Genomic DNA, 20,371 nt, shown 5'->3' with positions numbered 1-20,371 from the left:
TTTGAAATATTTCATAATTTCTATTGGAATTTCCTTTCTATTCTATAGGATATCTTTTTAGACATGAGAATTTTCTGGTTAGTTTTGTTTTTGACTTCTAACTGAATTATTGTGTTCAGAGACTATAAGATGAATTACTTTATTTGTTTTAATTTGCTTTGTCAGGGAAGTGGGAGAATTCCCCCTCCCCCAGCTTTTCCTTAAGGTTCTTATGGCTGGTCAAATAATTAAAAAGGTAGGTTAGCAAGAGAAAATCAAGCAAAGTTTAATAGTGTGTATACACAGGAGAAACTCAGGAGAAACTGAGTAACTCAGCCAAGTGGCCAAGCTTCCTGTTTAAGTATCTTCAGCTACAGACCAGGAGGATGTTGGGGTGGTGATTTGGGGCTTCAAAGAGGAGGAAGGCAACTCACATGGAAAGGGAAAAGCAAGTGTTTGGCGAATAGAACTTTGATAAGAGTGGGCTTAGCAAGGATCCTCCCAATCTGCCGAAACCTAGAGTTATCTGTGATGATGGCCTGTACTGGGGACAGGTCTTTATTTTAAACTTCTTTTAGGCACTTAGGGGGAAAAGGTCGAATGTTCTTCCTGAGTCTGAGCCTTTATTGTCTTCAGCTGGAAATAATCCACATACCAGAGTGGTGCATCTTGGGGCGGCCTGCCCTGACCCCATCAGCTTCATGGCCCTGTGCGTTGCCAGTTTTTGTAAATGTTGTGTGTGTGCATGTTCTGTGCTCCATGTGTTGTGCCGCTGCTGAGTGGTGTTGTAGACAGTTTTGTTAATGGTGTTGCTGAATTCTTCTGTATTCTTGCTTTTGTACTCTGCTTTTGCCATCATTTACTGAGAGAGGAAAGTTAAAATTCCTACTGTGATTGTGGATTTGTTTAATTTCGTCACATACATTTGTTAATTGTTTTATTTTACATATTTTGTAGCTGTGTTATTAGATGCATATACATTTCTGACAAATTGAACGTGTTATTATTTTGAGGTATCTTCCTTTGTCTCAATAATACTTTTTACCTTGACATTTTCTTTGTCTGATAATAAGATAGTTATACATCGTGTTGGTATTTATTCTCTGAATATTGACAGCCCAACATTTCTTCTTGTATCCCTTTGCAAAATGACTCAGCTTTCTCTTGTTTACTTTAGCATCTTACTAATCTTTCCCCTGTCTTATTTATTTCCCTCTATATTTCACTTAACCAAACATCATTTTCAGGTGATTTATTTCTATTGGCCAATAGATTCTTTATTTAAACACGTCATTGTTGGTAGTGGTGGTTTTTTTTTTTTTTTTTAACAATAATCTAGAGCATTTTGTTATGCCTGTACTAGGATTTAGAAAGCAAACCAGAATAGAAAAGTGTAGGCTATGAAAAAGTCTCTTAGGATAATAATAAACTTATTGGCTCATCCAAGTTTTATCTGGGCCTATGGGCATATGCTGCTTTCATTTACTAGAATTTACTAGAATTCCTAATAATTTAGGCCTTCTTAATAATAGCATTTTCTCAAATTCAAAAGGGCACTAGTGATCCCATAGTAAGTGCATTTGCTTTCTCTTTTTTTCTAGTAGTAGATATGTTGGACATAGTCTTCTCTTTGGAGAACTTTCTGTTTGGGTAAGAAGTGGGATTTGATATAAGTCAGTATTTAAGATACTGTAAGTTTTTTGAAGGTATTTTGTTGCAGTTGAAAAGTATAAGTTAGTAGGTATTATAATTATAGCTTTTAGACAGAGTAGTTAATTTTGAGTTATTGAGCTTATTCTTATTTTTAAAAAGATCATCTTTCCCTCTTTTTAACTTTTAATTTGGAATAATTATAGACTCAATGTCTTTTTAAAGCAATTTTTCTATGTCTGATATATCATCAATTTATGGTGAATGAAGTTCTTTTAAATAATGTTCATTCTGTTACCTGACAAGTTTTATTTTCCCTTCTTTCTGTGAGAAACTTTTCTGGAAATAATTTTGCAGCTTTCTTTCCTGGACAGGTGTTTGTAATATTTGTATTTTGGAAATTGAAGCAAATTGAACGTTAGTTTTGTGTATCTTTATTTTTTCAAAAGCTGTAATAGATCTCCCCCCACACACACATTGCCTTATCTTCGCTACTTTCCAAAAACATCCTTTTGGTAGCCACACTATAGAAGCATTTAGTTAGAAGCAAATATTTTAAGAGTTGTTAGCATTTGTGTATAAGTTATGTTAATGTTCAGGTAACTTAAAGGCAAAACAATTACTTGGTACTAAATGAGTCAGGGTTTCTGTTTTAACATATACGTATAAATGCATCTATCAGTGCTGAATTAACGCCTTACTCTGGGGATTTAAAATGTGATTGCTATATTACACGCAAGTACCCGGTCATGGTAAAATGGTGCCTATTATTTGACAATAATTATGTATACAATTTGGCAAAATAACTTTTTGAAAAGTAAAAACATTTTCAGAAAAGTCCCATCTTAAAAGTGAGAATTTGTGTTCTCAAAGTACTAATTATTTTACACATACATAGTAGGCCTTTAAATTATGATACATATTAAAACCCACTCAAATGATGGTGGTAATATACTATGGTAAGGAATAATAGGTACACGAATGAGAAGGAATGGTATTTAAAAGCTGAAATATATATATGCTATGTATTTGATAGATTTAAGAAATTTCTTGTTTAGGAAAAGGTAGTTATTAGATAGGCAAGTTGGAGGTAGGGGGGACACGTTAAATAGGATTTTGGCAAGCTTCCTGAAATGCATATGCATAGTAATTAGAGGCATATTGATTTTTAAATGTCAACCAGCTTTTATTCTTTTCTTTTTCCAGCATCTATTTATATGAACAGTAACTGTTCTTACTTCTAAAAGGGGGTTTATCAAGGTTTTTGTGAACATTTGTTATACAGGAAATAAATTACTAGTGATATGTATCACTAACATTAAATTTGTGATCCTAGCAATGATTTGTGGGAGATTTAAAGTTTTGTTGGTTGGATTAATTTCTTATTTGTCAATTGATGGCTAAGAAATTCTCCATTTCACAGTTGAGACTTAGGGACATTTCTTCATGCTTTCTACTTGCATGCAGTGAACAAATGCCTTCAGTCTTGGTTATAACCTTCAACAACATGCCAAAGCTAATTACTTCAAGTATCACTTGTATTCCAAACTTAAGTAGCATTTTCCTAAATTGGTTTAATTTAGGATTGTGTTCATAAACTATTAGCATTCTTTTAGTGGCCTTTAATGCTTTATAGGCCTTTAAGGAGTGTTGGAGAACAGAGGATGTTCCCGGGAACTGGGTATCTACCTTGTTTCGTAAAATCTAAGGTGCTTTGAGAGTATGCTTTCTTAGTCTTACTAGATTGAGTCAATGGAAGGTAACCACACAACCACCTGACACCTGTCACCTGGTAACAATGATTAGAAGACACTGTAGAGTATCAGAGTCATTTTGATTTCAGGGAAGTTAAAATATGAATAAATGCATATCCTGGAATTTTTGAAGTAGAGTTTTTGAAGTCACTAACTAAATTTAAAAGGATGGTTATGATAATCATGTGTTCTGATTTTTTTTATGATTAGACTAGTATGGTACACTGAGAATTTTTCATTTGATTGTTGTGAGTTTGCTGTTTTTTCCTTCACTTTAGATACTATTCAGTGTTCCATTCTCAGATTCATGTAATAGAATTTACAATCATCCTAGAGATAATTTTTTACCTGCCATAAAAGGCTATTAACTTTGCTATCTCGATTCTGAGGGGACTCCTATCTTGACCTAGTTGCTTTGGGCAAGGAGTATAGGCAATTTTGTATTCTTTATGTACAATAATGTTAAGACTGGAGTTGTGTCCATTACTCACAGTGTCCATTAGGAAAAGATTTATGATAAAAGGAAGATGAGATAAACACAAGAATATTTACTTTAATCATGCTCTTCTCATGCCCTACACCACTACACACTCCACAAGCACAATTCTCTAGATGGTATTTATTTCCTCATTCACAATATTTGAATACAGTCAGGAATGATGGACCCCCTGAAGAGGGGATAGGAAGTGAGGGATGATGCCAGGGAAGGTAACTGTTATTTTTTTTTTCACCCTCTATATGGTTTGATTTTTATTCTCACGTGCATTTATTGTTTTTATAAGAAATCAGTAGGTCTTAGAAAATATGACTTCATAGCGCTTACAAATTAAAGATATGGCATCTGACATTCTTCATGGTCCATTCCAAACTTCCTTTGGGTTTTCATCTCCAACTAAATTATCCGTTACTCTAGCATTCTTTGTCTCAAATTTTCTGCATTCTCAGGACTTTGTTTAAATTTCTCCCTTCGCCTTACTCACCCTTTAAGGCTAAGCCCAAATTCCACCTATTCAAACATTTCCATCTCCCTCCATAGCAAGTAACTCCTATTCCACTACTTTGCAATGGTGAATACCTCTGTACTTATCAGAGGCCACCTTTTGTTAGGTTAATTATTTATGTGTCTGGTTTTCCCATTAAATTTTGGGACTGAGTTATTTAGGCTTGTGTTATCTCCTATAATGTGTAATATAGATATACAATGAGTGTTTCTTGAATTGGATCCTTATAGATTTGTAAATATATGCATTACTTATTTTAATATTCCCCCCAGAGACACTATGCAGTAATTTTGCTAGAATAACTAATATGCTAGAGTGTTCTGCATTTACATTTCCATTCTTAACATTTACCCACTATTTTCTGAAGTATAAGAATTATTCTTTTGCTGGTTCCTGTCCGATAGTGCAAAAGACAAGAATAACTTCATAGATATTGTTTTTTCACAGTTGTCTATCTGTTATACAAATTTTGATGATTATACAACCTTACATTTAAGGAAGAATATTTAAAAATAATGGGTTTTTTTTTGTCCTTTGTAGGTTACTTCCTCAGAATGTTGGCCTTCTCTATGTTGGAGGTTATGAAAGACCCTTTGCACAAATCAAGGTATGATTGTTTGTTTTCTAGTATACTTCTTGTACTGGTGGTTCACTTGTCCAGAACCCACCAAAACCCTGCAAATAACCGTCAACGTATCAAAAATATTGTGAATGTGAATTATTAATTTCATTTGCTTTTGCGTATCTTTGCTGAGGAAGAAATTGTTTTTCAAAGAGTTGATTATTTTAATGTTCTTGCCCATAGTAGAGTTGACTTTGACTGAAATACTTCAGTTGATTAGTTAAAAAGAGAACAATTTAGAGCCATAGATTAATCTTTCAGATTACCCCTCTGGCCATTAAAAAAATTTTGATAGGGCCTGGCCCCATGGCCCAGTGGTTAAAGTTCTGTGTGCTCCACTTTGACAGCCTGAGTTCGTGGGTTTGGATCCTGGGCACAGACCTACTCTACTCATTGGCCATACTGCGGAGATGTCCCACGTACGAAATAGAGGAAGATTGGCAGGGATGTTAGCTCAGGGCTGGGCGTCCTGAAGCAAAGAAAAAAAAAATTGAGGAGGATTGGCACTGGATGTTAGCTCAGGGCGAATCTTCCTCAGCAATAAATAAACAAACAAATAATTGATAGCTTTATTGAGATATAATAAATACAATAAACTGCACATATTTAAAGTGTAAAATTTGATAAATTTGACATGCTTACGCTTGTGAAATTCATCGCTATAATCAAGATAATGAATATATCCATCACCTCCCAAAATTTCCTTGGGCCCCTTTGACGTTCCCCCCTCCTGCCCTTCCTTTCACCCTTCCAGTCCCCAGGTGACCACTGGTCTGATTTCATGTCATTATAGATTAATTTACATTTTCCAGAATTTTATATAAATGAGTCATACAGTATTTCTCCCTGCCTCTCTCCCTCTCTCCCTCTCTCTGCTTTCTCTCTCTCTCTCTGCTTCTTTCAATCACCATAATTATTTTGAGATTCCTCCACGTTGTTGTACTTATAAATAGTTCATTCTTTTGTATTGCTGAATAGTATTCCATTATATGGTTCTAGCACAATTTCTTTATCCTTTCACCTGTTGAGGGACATTTGGGTTGTTTGTACTTTTTGGCTGTTACAGATAAACATGCTGTGAACATTTGTATACAAGTCTCTGTATGGATATATACTTTCATTTCTCTTGGGTAAATACCTAAGACAGGAGTGGCTGGGTTAAATGACAGTTGTGTGTTTAACTTTTTAAGAAACTACCAAACTTTTCTCACCAGCAGGGTGTGAGAGTGCCAGTTCCTCCACACGCTCACCAATGTTTGATGGTCAGTCTTTTTAAATTGAACCATTCTTGTAGGTGTGCAGTGATGTTTGATTGTAGTTTTAATTTGTGTTTCTGTAATGACTAATAATGTTGAGCATCTTCTCGTGTGCTTATTTGCCATCTGTACATCTCTAGTGAAGTGTATGCTCAAATCTTGCCATTTTTTAGTTGGATTTTTTGTTTTTTTACTGTTAAATTTTGAGCATTCTTTATATCTTCTGGATGTAAGTCTTTATCAAATGTGTGATTTGCAGATAGACATTTTCTCCCAGCTGTGGCTCGTCTTTTCATTCTCTTAAAAGGGTCCTCAAAGAGCAGAACTTGTTAATATTGATGAAGTTTAGTTTATTAATTTTTTTTCATGGCTCATGCTTTTGGTGTTGATCTAAGAAATATTTGTCTAACCCAAAGTCACAAAGATTTTTCTCCTATGTATTCTTCCAGAATCCTTATAGTTTTAGGTTTTGCATTTAGAGTTATTATCCATTTAGGTTAATTTTTATATATGATTCAAGGTCTAAGGCATAGAGGAATGTCATCCCCCACCTCCTTTTGTGCATGTGGATATCCATTTGTTCCGTAACCATTTGTTAAGAAGATTATCCTTTCCACCATTGAATATCCTTTTGCCTCTTTGTTTCAAATCAATTGATCATCTATGTCTGAATCTACTTCTGGATTCTTTATTATGTTCCACTGACCTCTGTGTCTCTCCCTCTGCCTATACCACACCATCTTGATTATTGTAGCTTTATAATAAGTCATGAAGTTAGGTAGTATAAATCCTCCAACTTTGTTCTTTTTCAAAGTTGTTTTGGCTAATCTAGGTTCCTTTAATTTCCACATGAATTTTGGAAGCACCTTGTCAATTTCTATAAAAATGCCTCCTGAAATTTTTATTTGTATCACACTGAATCTGTAGATCAGCTTGTTGAGAAATGATATCTTAACAATATTGAATCTTGCGGTTCATGAAGATGTCTCTCAGCAGTATTTTGTTATTTCAGTGTATTGGTCTTGCACGTTTTTGAAATAAATTTATTTGTAAATGTTTTATATTTGTGATGCTATTATAAAAGTATTTTTGTTTCAATTTCTGATTGTTCATTGCTAGTATTTAAAAAGATGATTAAATTTCTTTTGTTTTTAAATCATACAATTTTACTATACTCAATTATTCTAGTAGCATTTTTGCAGATTTGATAGGATTTTCTACATAAATGATTATGTCATCTACTAAAAAAGACAACTTTCCTTTTCCTTCTGATCTGGATGCCTTTTATTGCTGCTTCTTACTTTTTTTTTTTTTTTATTGCTTTTTCTTACTTTTTTACTGGCTAAAAACTACAGTACAGAGTTGAATAAAAATGGTAAGAAGAGACATCCTTGCCTTCGTCCTGATCTTAGAGGGAAAGCATCCAGTCTTTCATCAAAAATTGTTTTTATAGGGGGCTGGGCCTGTGACCTAGTGGTTAAGCTCGGTATGCTCTGCTTTGGTGGCCAGAGTTGGGTTCTCAGCACGGACCTACACCACTCAGTGGCAGCCATGCTGTGGTGACAGCCTACGTTCAAAATAGAAGGAGATGGGGTCAGATATTAGCTCAGGGTGAATCTTCCTCAGCAAAAAAAATACTTTTTGTAGTAATATTATTTGAGGGTTGAATTGTAGATTCCACCTAGGCTTTCCTGTAAGAAATGGAATAATAATATGAAAGTTCAAGGTAGTTAATAAAAAGGCAAGTTTGAGATCATCCTTTTTCTTTGTTATTATAATTTTTGTTAATGTTTTCTGGCAGGCCTAAAAAATTTGTTGTTTGTTTAGTTTTCTGATTTTTCTTCACAGTTGTTTCTTGGCTCCATGAATTATTTTTCTCCTGTTCATTTGTGGGATGTGAGTTTAAATTCCTTTCCATATGCATATATGACATATATTTTTATGCTTTGAAAAACAAGGAATTTTCAGAATAGGACATAAAAGGTATTTAATACTGAGGAGGTTTAGTCACATTATTGACATTTTTAAATGAAAAATCGTGTCTTAGTTACCATAGCATCAGCATCTCTTTAAATACCTCCATTAATTTAACTTAAATCAAAACACTCTGAAAAGTTCATCATCAGGATCTTAAGTTGTGGACCCTCTTGAACTTTTCTGATTTCCTCAAGGAATGACAAGCATTCAGGTACATTTTCCTTCTATTTTTAATATCCCTGGAATACGAGTGGAGTTGGCAAGTCTCTTCATAAACCTCCCTCACTCTCCTCTTCACCCAATTCAGCAGTGTAGCCAGGAGTCGTAACAGGTTTCAGCAGGAACATTTCTGAAAGCCCAATTTTTTTCTGTTCATTGGTTTGGTAAATCCTGTTTCTCCTTATTAGAACTGAAATAACTAAAACTGAGAGGCTTATCTGATATATTTAGGGCAAGGAAAAATTTGTGCATGTGTGTTTGTGTTACATACTGTTTCAAAAACATCGTCTAAGTGTGTGAGAGGGTAATTCTCCATCCCTCACCTGACTCATTAACATAACGTTTTCTTTATCCAGGCCCTTCCTAACAAGCCTGGTGACAGAGGTCAATCCCTTGTCAATCCTTTTTGCTGGGATAATCAACTCGGTAGAAAAAGTCCATTATTTTAGTGCACCTTTTTCCTTTGATGTTGCAGTGGGAGAGGTTTCACTCATACACTGTGAATGGACTTCTTATCTTTATTAATTATCCTAGTTCTTTCATAATTCCTATGGTTCTTATGAAAGTGTTATGTACATCTCTCCCTAATTGGAATACTTACAAGTTAATTGGAGAACAATGAAAAGTCAGGATTTAAATGCTTGAGATTAAGGTAGAAATTTAACGTTCATTTTCTCCTTTGCCTTGCACCTGACTTTTTTAGGACATGAAGTACCAGTTTTATGCTCATTTTTCTCCCACTAAACTAAATGTAATGCTACTATGTGTGGCATAGATATCAGATATAACCTGTAATAAATGGAAACTGTTGTTTTTCTTAGGAAGATATTTGTTGTAAGTTTTTTTTTTTGTAAATCGAGAAAGGAAATTGTTCAGGAAAAGGAATTCTCATTCGTTAACATCACAGGACTAAGTGTGAGTGACATGTTAGAGGCTCTGTTAAAGAGACGTTTTACAATTCTGTTTCTAAAATGGAGCTTCATTTTATAAAGATCAGAAAGAGAAAAAGAAAAACACAAAAAGGTTAATAGATATTTGGACAGAGTCAAATGAGTTCAGAAATTTGCTGTAACATGACAATAGATATCTGTACTGTTAATATACATCATAAGTCATTACAACCATTCTTACGGACACACACACACACTCTTTCATCATTACCCATTTTTAGTTTTGATTTTCTATCCAAGCCCTAGATAAAGACACAAATATGTGCAAACATGGGACTTCATGGTAGTCTTAGACCAGTACATGTTCATGCTAGTTTCATTATTTTTAGGAGCAGTTATTCCAACTTAGTCAGCGCTGGTGGTCTAGTGGTTAGGATTCAGCGCCACCACCATGAGTTGGCTTTGTTTCCTGGTCAGGGAACCACACCACCTGCCTGTAGGTTGTCATATTGTAGCAGCTTTGTGACATTGCTGTGATGCTGAAAGCTATGCCCCCAGCATTTCAAATACAGCAAGTCACCCATGGTGGACAGGTTTCAGTGGAACTTCCAGGCTAAGACTAGGGAGAAGGACCTGGCTACTCACTTCTGAAAAAATTGGCCATGAAAACCCTATGGATAGCAGCAGAGCCTTGTCTAATAACAGCGCTGGAAGGTGAGAGGATGGCTCAAAAAGACTGGGCAGGGGTCTGCTCTGATGTGCACAGGGTCATGAGGATTTGGAAATTGACTCCATGGCACTAACAGCAAAATTCCAGCTTACTGTTTATTTCTTAACATCTTCTATAAGTCATCTGGAGGGTTCTTTTTTCAGATAAACTCAGTCATTTTATATATAACTTGCACCCAAAGCATTGACTCTATTCTCAGATCATTGATCCCTTTCAGAATCCTATGAAAGCTATGGACTTGCTCCCTAGAAAAATTTACACACACACGTGCAGTGGGGTTCATGGACCCCACTGAAATGCGTTTAAGGATCCCAAAAGAAGAACCCTAAAAAGTGAATAAAATATGTTTTCCCAAGCTTTTCTATTAACCAAAAAGGTATTAAAAACATAAATTTAAGTTTTAGAGAAAATATGTCATCTGAAGTACTTGATTGTAAAAATACAGGGCTAGTCTCTTGTTTTATCCTAAAATATAGTAAACTAAATAAACCACTGATCATTTTATAATGAGTTGTAATACAGAACAAGAAAGGAGTTGCCTCACATGTCCACAGCTATTGTTTTGTGCTATAAATGAAGCAAATTTCACCCTCATCCAAGACTAACTTCTTTCAACTTTACTGAGATTAAGTTTCTAAATGTGCTGGGCTGTACATGGCTTAGGGTTTTCTTAAGAGATATGGTTCATTATACCTTTATATGTAGTCTTTGAAATTAAAAGATGAAGTTTTGGTTAAAACAAAATTTTGCTTAATTCCTATTTGTATGCTTTCAAGTATCAGAAGTTTTCCAGAAGTCCTATATTTGGTGGGGGTTATTTCTGTACATCTTTGCATAATGACTTTATCTTAATTGTGTGTATCTATATTCTATTATTCATAAGTTATTTTTGTAGACTTGTTCAAGTTTAGTAGTTTACATTTTATACCTATTATTCTGTATTGTTTTCTAGAGCATTTCATGGTCTAGTAAAAATCTTAATGCTATTCTCATAGCTTTCTAGTCCTGGAGGCTCCACTTAGCAGACAGAATTCATAAAACAAGAAGGATTGAAGCCTGTCAGCATCACTTTTAATCAACTCAGGGGTTGTTATGGGAAGTCTCAAGGCCACAGGGCTGTCCCTCCCTGCAGGGCTTGGCATTCGTTGCCTCTTCCAGTTCTGACAGTCCAAGAAGTGTGTGAGTCTGTGAGGCTGAGTCAGACACAGTTTCTGCTTTGACACTGCACAACAGCTGAAAAGTATCTTCTGTATTTTAACCATGAATTCCATGCAGCAACCATATGTGAAAAGTAAGGAATATAGCCATTATTCTGAGGCACTACAGCTAAGTTCTTCTGTGCCTCAGAGCCTGGTTCCATCCCTGCTGAGGCACTGGCCGCCATTAGTCACAGTCTCAAACTCTAAGCTTTCTGAGCTTGAATTTTTAAAAATGTCTTTACAGCCAAGGAAATAGAAGATTGGTGTTTGTACTCATATGCACATGCAGTAGATGCAAAGAAATAACGATCTGTTCTTCATTTTTGAAATTATATTTGAAAATTCATCAAATCATTCCCTCAGACATTTTTCTATTAAAAAAAGTAGAATATATTTTCTTTAAGGTATATTTCACTTAGATTGTTATTTAGTACTTGAAAATATTTTCGAGATGGCCAGTAACTTGTCACTCTTAATTTTTAGGGTAAATGAAATTTAAAGATAAAGTGTTTATTTGGGCCTCTATTATGAAATACTAAAGAAACTAGGAAAACTGATTTGGTTTGTTTACTGACGATCTTTTAGAAAACATCTGGCTTTTTGACTAAAAATTGACACACTTTTTACTAAAAGAAATTATTTAACATCCATATTTTAAACTCTAAAATATTTGAAGTATTACATCAGATAAAGATGAAGTCCCTGGGCTGGCCCGGTGGTGCAGCGGTTAAGTTCACACGTTCCGATTCTCGGGGGCCTGGGGTTCGCCGATTCGGATCCCAGGTGCAGACATGGCACCGCTTGGCATGCCATGCTGTGGTAGGCGTCCCACATATAAAGTGGAGGAAGATGGGCATGGGTGTTAGCTCAGGGCCAGTCTTCCTCAGCCAAAAGAGGAGGATTGGCAGCAGATGTTAGCTCAGGGCTAGTCTTCCTCCAAAAAAAAAAAAAAAATTTAAATATTTAAAAAAAAATGATGCACACCCTAAAACTGAGTATTCTAGTTTACTGGCTTCCAAATTTTTGACCATGACCTGTAGGAATGTAAGAAATGTATTTCCGTTGAGATCCAGGACACATACACGTACATGTATTTATACCAAAAAACATAAACTGAAGTTTCAATGTAAGTGTGATACAGTAGCTATATTTTCTGTTCTGTTTATTTTTTTATTGACTGGCTTTTAAATGCTGGTCTTAACTCACTAAACTAACTTCTCTCTTAGAAAATGAGTCACGACTCACAGTCTGGCAAAGACTGCTGCAGGGTAGGACTTGTCCAGCTAGTGCTGCCATATGCTTCTGGCAGGAGAATGTCACTTTTATGTGATGCAGATGCTAGCGAGGAAGCTTCCCCGGCCCTGAGTTCATGATCACCCTCAGAGCTGCTTTGGAGGGGAGGAACATGATGAGATGTCAGAGTTGCTGGGAAGAGGGAGGAAGAAAATGACAGGCAAAGATAAATGAGAAATGAAGTAAGATGTTTTATGGAGCCAAGTAAAACTATTTTCTGTTTCAAAGAAATTCTAATTCTCAAGAACAGAAGGGAGCTGCTCTGTCTTCCAAATGATTTCATGTATTTTGAGTATAGAGAAAGAAGTTAAGGTAAGATCTCCTATAAAGAAATGGAGGTGTATGAGAAAGTGAGAGAAGGCAATGGGATCAGATCTAGGTTTGTGTGACATAGTCGTTGAATAATGACTATATATTCTGTAGTACTGTAAATGAAGACGCAAATTGTCAGTATCTCATATTGCAGTAATAAGGGTGGATCTGGTTATCCCTTTGTTGAAAATAGATTCAAAAAGTGAAGGAACCTTTAAAAAATGCAAACTCTCATGGAAGCCAAAAGCCTCCCTACTTCTATGCAATAGCTGTTAAGTTGCTGACAACTTTTTATTCTGCACATTTGGTGACAGAATGCTTCAGGGTCACTGCTAGGCTGTCAAGTGAGCCCATATTGGAACTTTCTGGATGTTTAAAATCATGCATTATTTACCAACAAGACACATAGTACTTGCAGACCTAGTGTTCCAAAAAGTATTCTGTAGTAGTGCTTCTCCTGCAATTGAGTAATAATTAAGGCCTATAGTCACACATTTCAGTTTCAGTATTCTTATTTTCGTGTCCTTAGAAAACTTATCTGCAAGGCTGTCAGCCCTGTAGGCTGTGTCTTGTGCACTTCTGTATCCTCAGCATTTAGCCTAGTGCCTGGGACACAAAATCAATCAGTAAATATTTATTAACATTGTTATTGAAGAATACCCGGAAAATCAAGTGTTTTTTATAATTGACATATAACGTTATATTAGTTTCAGGTGCAAAACATAATGATTCCATGTTTGTATACATTGTGAAATGATCACAATAGGTCTAGTTAACATCTGTCACCTTACATAGTTACAAAACTTTCTTTTTTTCTTGTGATGAGAACTTCTAAGATCTACTCTCTTAGAAACTTTCAAGTAGGCAATACAGTATTAACTGTAGTCACCATGCTGTACGTTACATCCCCGTGACTTACTTATTTTATAACTGGGTTTGTACCTTTTGACCCCCTCCACCCATTTCTCCCACCGCCTGCCTCTGGAAACCACCAATCTGTTTTCTGTATCTATGAGCTTTATTTTTTTGTTTTAACCATTAAGTATTTACCATGAAGTTCATCAAAGTATTTAAAACTCTGGTTCTGATTATATATATATTTACAGCCTTAAAACTTTATTTTCTAAAGATTTTATTTTTTTCCTTTTTCTCCCCAAAGCCCCCCGGTACATAGTTGTATATTCTTCGTTGTGGGTCCTTCTAGTTGTGGCATGTGGGACGCTGCCTCTGCGTGGTTTGAAGAGCAGTGCCATGTCCGCTCCGCGCCCAGGATTCGAACCAACGAAACACTGGGCTGCTTGCAGCGGAGCGCGCGAACTTAACCACTTGGCCACGGGGCCAGCCCCATTAAAGCTTTATTTTCTAATCTCTGTTACATCTTTAATTGGAATGTCTTTGAGGCCATATAAATTATTTTATTTTCTAATTTAAGATTTCGTTGTAAATTATTTTTAACATCGATAGCTTTATTTGAAATGTAGATTTTGTGAATACATTATTCTGAGAACATTTTAAATATAGTCCTCAAATTATTTTCTAATTAAGAAAGTTAGCATTTTTCTTAGTTGGAAATTCCAGTGATTTCCAATCTCTCTTGAGCTAGACATTTTATAGAAAAATATTAGAAGTTATTTTAGTATATTCTAGTTATTTTAAAAACTAGACTATCATATCAAACAGAGTTCTTGTTAAATGCAGTTTGGAAAGAAAAAGAATAAACAATTCTGTTTTGTAATTTTGAAATGTTCTCAAGAAAGTAAATGATCAGGTCTACTTAGGTATTTATTTCTAATGCAGTGGACCTCCTATTTTGGCAAAAGGAAATAACATGGTACGTCTTATTCTGTTGTGATTTTTCCTACCAATATTTTACTTCCAGAAAGTAGTTGTCTGACTTAAATTTCAAAGGCTTTGAAAACCTTGTAAATATGAAAGATTATCTCTAAAATGACTATTACTGAAGTCATTTTTCTGACAAATATTGCCACAGTTTCTGATCTAGATTTATATTAGACATCTAGAAGTTATATATTTTACTTTATTCTCACAAAAGGAGAAAAAAATTTCTTCAGTAAATAGTCAGTTATGAAGGAACATTTACTTGTCCTCTTGCCTAATAAACTTTCAAGAAACAACCTCTGCCCGCAAGTGCAGAGACAGCAGTGAAGATTCATTTCAAGTAGTCCATGGCCACACTTTGGGCAGTGGGGAAAGTTCCAGACCCGTGTTCTCTTTGTTGCCTCTTCAAGAGCTGTAACAAACTCTGAAACTCTGAGACCAGGTCGTATGAAGAGAATAAATGTTGCCAAAATTTGAGATGGGAGGTATTCAAGTTGCTACGTTGAGCACCTTCAGGAGTTTGAGACTGGTGCAGTAAGTGCCCTCCCATCCTAAATAAATGTGGGTGTGGGCAGGGGGCTCTTGAACTTTCTAGAACAGGAATAAATAGTCAAGTAAATCTAATACTCTCTTAGTGTTAGTTTTTTTCTAAATAGTGAGTTAAATGTTTTCTCCAGATTCCCCAAATTTCATCATCTGTAGAATTATTTGCCAGTAAGAAAAATGACAAGTTTGTAGGTCAGGAAATTTACAAACTATACTAAATGCAATGAAATATAAGATTTGGAGAAACTATTATAGATTTAAGTTTAATGTTGCAAATTCAAGTCAGAATTGAGGTACCATTTGGATGTTTACAGTTTTACTAAAATATTTTAAATATTAGTATTTAAATTCTTTCTACAGTGTCACCAGATCAGAGCATTTCTGATACCCAGGAAATAGCTTCACAAGCGATGGTTTGTCTGCTAAAATAATGTTATTTCTGATATTAAAGTAGTTTAAGTTTTCTACTAAGATTTAAATCTGGTAATGGTCAAAATATTAGCAGTGAACACACATTATAGATCCACTCAGTTTTAAAAAATTAATCTATCCACAATCTATGTAGATAGGCCCAAAATGACATTTTAGATTATCTGACTATCCAGAATTTCTTCTCGGTAGATAACATGCAATATTTTAGAATGAGATTTGACTAAGTCTTAGCTAGTAAAAGCAATCTAGTGGAAAATTCATTCAATGTAAAACTTGACTTTTGTTAAAGGAGGCCGAGACTTTGAAGAAAAGTAATATAAAAGAATATTTAAATATAATATATACCTAATGTATAATGATATTTTTCATTTTATCATCAAATGTCATAACCATATCGGTAGCTGCTTGGATATCTCATCTTTTTTTCTTCTTTCTTAGTATTTGAAAACTTTCTAACTTGAAAAAGGAAAATAGGATAACTTATTTGTTTAAAACCAAAAGCATGAAGACTTACATTCAGTACTGTTATCAAGCAAAAAAATACTATAGTCAGCATTCGTTGAGCACTATGGGCCAAGCAGTGTTCTAATTAATTCTCAGACCACTTAAGTATAGGTACTTTTAGCATTTCCAGTTCTACAGATCAGGAAGACACAAGGCTGAGTGACAAACCCAAGCTTACACAGCCAACAGGTAGTACAGTTATATTGCCTCCTAGGGAGTATTATTTTAGTGTATATGAGTTATTATTTATGTTGCATTATCATATATAGTATATTATTATAGACCTTGAAGCCCATCTGAGTTTTGTGTGTACAGTAGGCCAAAATTACCCCTGTAACTGGTGTAATACTAGTTAAGACACTGACTGAACTAAGTGACTTGACCAAAAGAAATGTAGTTTTACCACAAGATTCAAGATAGAGAGTTATTGTGGTTTGTTTACATGAAAAGAGTTGGGAGTATAAGGAGCTCAGTGTTAGAATCTTACCTCTGCTGCTTATTTAGTCATCGCTGAGTGTTTATGTTCATTAGTTGTTAATAACAAGAGCCGAGCATTCTTGTATTGGGAACATTTGTGAATCACTGAGATATTAAAAGGCTTCTAATTACAATATCTTCTGATACAGTTATGAAGTATTTTCCTTTCTGTTCCCAAAGCATCTATTTCGAAGTTTATCGTGTCATATATTTCTGCTCAGCCATCATTTTTTAGGAGGGCCAACTCTACTTGTTGTATTTCTTTTGTATTAACTGCTTTTTATTTTTTATTACTTCTTAATATCCAAGAGATTTGGGTGAAAGTATTATAGGGTTATTAATTTGAAATAGTCTCTAGAAATCTACTTTATTTCTTTAAGAAAGAAGCAGCTGGTAGGAAATCAGGAATATAAACAAATTACCTGAGCATTTTGAGTGCTGTGATTAGCTCAGAAAGAAAAAATTAATATCTCATTTGCAAGATTTTTTTTTTAACCAGGTGTGGGGGTTTTGCTAGATAAGTGAAAAACAGTTTCTTATTTTCTGGCTCAGAGTTGAGTATGCTTTGTGAGCATAGCTAGAATTAAAACATTTAAATGTTTTTTAAGATCAGTGTATCTTGAAGGCATTTTGATGACTCAGGGCTGATTTTAGCTGCAAAAAGAATTATAGCAGAATTGCAAGGAGAAGGAACAGATGTTTTTTAAGTTTCAGGATGAGTAGGTTGGTTGCATAGCGTAAGGGTAATTGGATGATATAAAAGGCAGTGTCTGTGAGAATAAGCAAGGAGGTGTTCTCAGGGTGCTTATGGTTTAGCAATAGGGTGAATGAAATAAGGTAATATGCGCCAGATATAGGTCATTAGTTGTCACAAAGTGGAGATTTCTGGAGTAGAATAGAGCTACAGAAGGAAAAGGTAGAAATTGTATTGATGAGGATAAGTTGCTATTAGAGATGAACTATCCCATGCTATTGTACCCTATTAAAAGATCTAAGACTCCTAGACTCTTGTAGGAGTCATTCTTATCCATCATAAATAAAATCTCAAGTCTGTTGATGATTTTCAAATGCTTTTACTAGCCTGAATGATTTACTAAATCATTAAAATCATGAAAAATTAAAGTTTGGGAGAAAAAAGTAAAGACAAGTCTATTTGTTTGAATTCCACTCATTCTTGGTAGAGTCCCAAATGTCCTTGATAGATCGCCTTCCTTGAGGCCAGGTCTCTGCTTCAGTCAGTTCTGTTGGCTAGGACATGTAACGTCCACCTCTTCTGAGTGACTTGCAGTAGGTCCACATCACTTTCCTTCTCAAAACCTCTCACTGCTTGATAGTCTTCTATTTTCGGCATCTTGACACTCTCGACCATAAATTCAGTCTCCTATTTATGGCCCTCAGAACCTTTCATAAGTTGACTCTGCGTTAGTTTGCTTTTTCCATTTTTAAGTTATCGCCAACAGTGGCATCCTATTGCCCACTGTAGCAAATGTAAATTTCTTCCATCAGGCTTTCCCATCCCATCGTACCCTTATTTTCCCTAACTCCCACTCCTCTCTAATGTTTACAGTTCCCTATTCCCTTGACTGTATGTACTATTCTCTTGTCCATTATATATCACAAAACTTACCTGCTAGTCAAAAAGAAATATCAATTAAGTGTATATGTGCAAGATATTTTGGTGTAGACTGAGGATATAAAGATTAGTATTTTATCTGCCCCCAATTCCTTTATAGTCTTATTGGTGAGATGGAAGAAATCCCTTTGTAAAAAGATAATTAATCAGAAGATAGGATGTAATGTGTCAAATGCTTGGAATTAGTTATAAATGTCAAAAGCTGAGGAAGAACTGTGGCCTGGGGCAGTTGAGGTAGGATTCACAAAGGAAGTAAGTACTGTGTTGTCCTGCCAGTCAGGTGAATAGTAGGTTGTGAGAGAGAGAGAGAGAGAGAGTGTGTCTTTTAGTCTTTCTCTGATTACCCTCTGTAGGGATAGAAGGATGGCAGGTGTTTTAAGAAAATAGAAAGTGCGAAGTGTGGAGCTGTAAAGACTTGCCTTAGGTACAAGAGCAAAGGTTTATATAAGGAAGTAACAGGAGATGTGGTTGAAGAGGTAAATTGGTGTTAGAGAATTTTAAAAACCATATAAACAGCAAGGCTATGCAAACCACTTTAAGAATTTCTAAGTTGGAACTAGGGTTGTGGGGGCCGGGGCCTCTTAATACCTTTTTAGAGAAACATCACAATTTTGGGTAAGAACCAAGCTCAGCATAAAGAACTGACATTTTCTTAGTAATTCATATCAGTATTTCAGATAGCTTCTTTAGGCCCCAGCTGAAGATCTAACAGTGGTCACTGACATGGACAATAACTAAAGGGTCCTGGATTCCTAAAATCACGACTGTTGGGTAGGAAAATGTTTTTGTATCTACTTTGTATTATTTGAAGTATTAGTTTCTGAGAGAAAGAAATGGAACTAATATAAAAATACTTCAAATTAATGTTTCTGTTTGTTGTTTCTGACATTCTGTTGCTGCTCAAGTTGAGCATTGTTCGTGACAGGAAGTGAATGCTCTAGAGAACCTTTCTTAACATAGCTGGTTATATCTTTGAATCTGACCGTTCAAGTCATGGACGATCCCCTTTCTATAGTTGTATTTCAGTTATGTTCATCTCTTTTTTTGTGTCTTGAGAAGTTAAGATTAATCCTAAATCTATTAGACACAGGAGAATTATATTCTGGAAAAAGACAACAGATTGATCGGTTCAAGTTTGTTCAATGCAGATTTTTATTGTGAGAAAAAAAACAGTACATTATACCGTTTTCCCCACTGAAGGTGATAATTACCCTTTGTTGTTGCATTCTCAGCTTCTTCAGAGGGTTATCTTCAAAACTGTGATTAAAAACATAGCATTCTCGAGTTTATTATTGAGTTAAAAACAAACAATTATTTATAAATAGTACATGAATAAATGTAAAAATCTAGTTGCAACAGTGTACCATTTTCATTAAACGTTTCTTTCAGTGTTTTACGTGGTGATCTGGAAGCAGAAAGCTGTACTCTAGTGACAGACTACCCAGTAATAGAATTTGCATGTTTCTGGTTCAATAAGTATTCTTCCTTTTGGAGATATTAACCTTTGACATTATTTTCAAAGTTAGATGTTTGTGTAAGATCAATGATAATATTTAAAACTTTAGCTCTGGCATGATGTAATTGTAACATGATTTTAATTGTACGAGGTGTAGGAAAAAGTCAAGTGTTTTTATAAAGAGCAAAATAAATAATTTTTTTTGAGCAACATATTATGTGCCCGGGATATATTGTACCTTCTAATATGTATAGCAGTTTTTAAAAGTATATATTATTTGTATTTACAGATGATAAAATTGAGACAGAGAGATTAAATAACTTGCCCATGATCATGCAACCAGTAAATAATATAATTAGGATTGGAATCCAGGTTTTTCTGACTCCTTAAGCCCACTCTCTTTGTTCCTAAAACACTATTTTTGCATAAATATTGCTGATGAAAATTTTCATTTGAGAATGTTGATTAACGATTTCAAGGGAGTCAGCCCATTACAACAATGCATTGAAAAGAACAGGCTTTATAAAAATGCAAGACAGTAAAGACTTCAGTTATCCAACACCATCATCATTTAATGAAATATTTCCCATGTAGCTTCTTTA

At 34.9% G+C, this 20,371-nt stretch overlaps 1 protein-coding gene across 1 annotated transcript in view; it reads left to right on the top strand.

The window, feature by feature from the left end:
* RNGTT (RNA guanylyltransferase and 5'-phosphatase) overlaps positions 1 to 20,371 on the top strand; it is a 281,137-nt gene that overhangs the window by 231,157 nt on the left and 29,609 nt on the right. The window contains exon 14 of the mRNA XM_044757216.2: positions 4,925 to 4,991. Coding sequence (XP_044613151.1) covers positions 4,925 to 4,991 — 67 coding nt within the window. The remainder of the gene's footprint in view (positions 1 to 4,924; positions 4,992 to 20,371) is intronic.

The sequence above is a fragment of the Equus asinus genome, chromosome 24 (genome assembly GCF_041296235.1).
Source record: "Equus asinus isolate D_3611 breed Donkey chromosome 24, EquAss-T2T_v2, whole genome shotgun sequence".
Lineage (NCBI taxonomy): Eukaryota > Metazoa > Chordata > Mammalia > Perissodactyla > Equidae > Equus > Equus asinus.
This window is presented reverse-complemented; position numbering and strand designations above follow the sequence as displayed.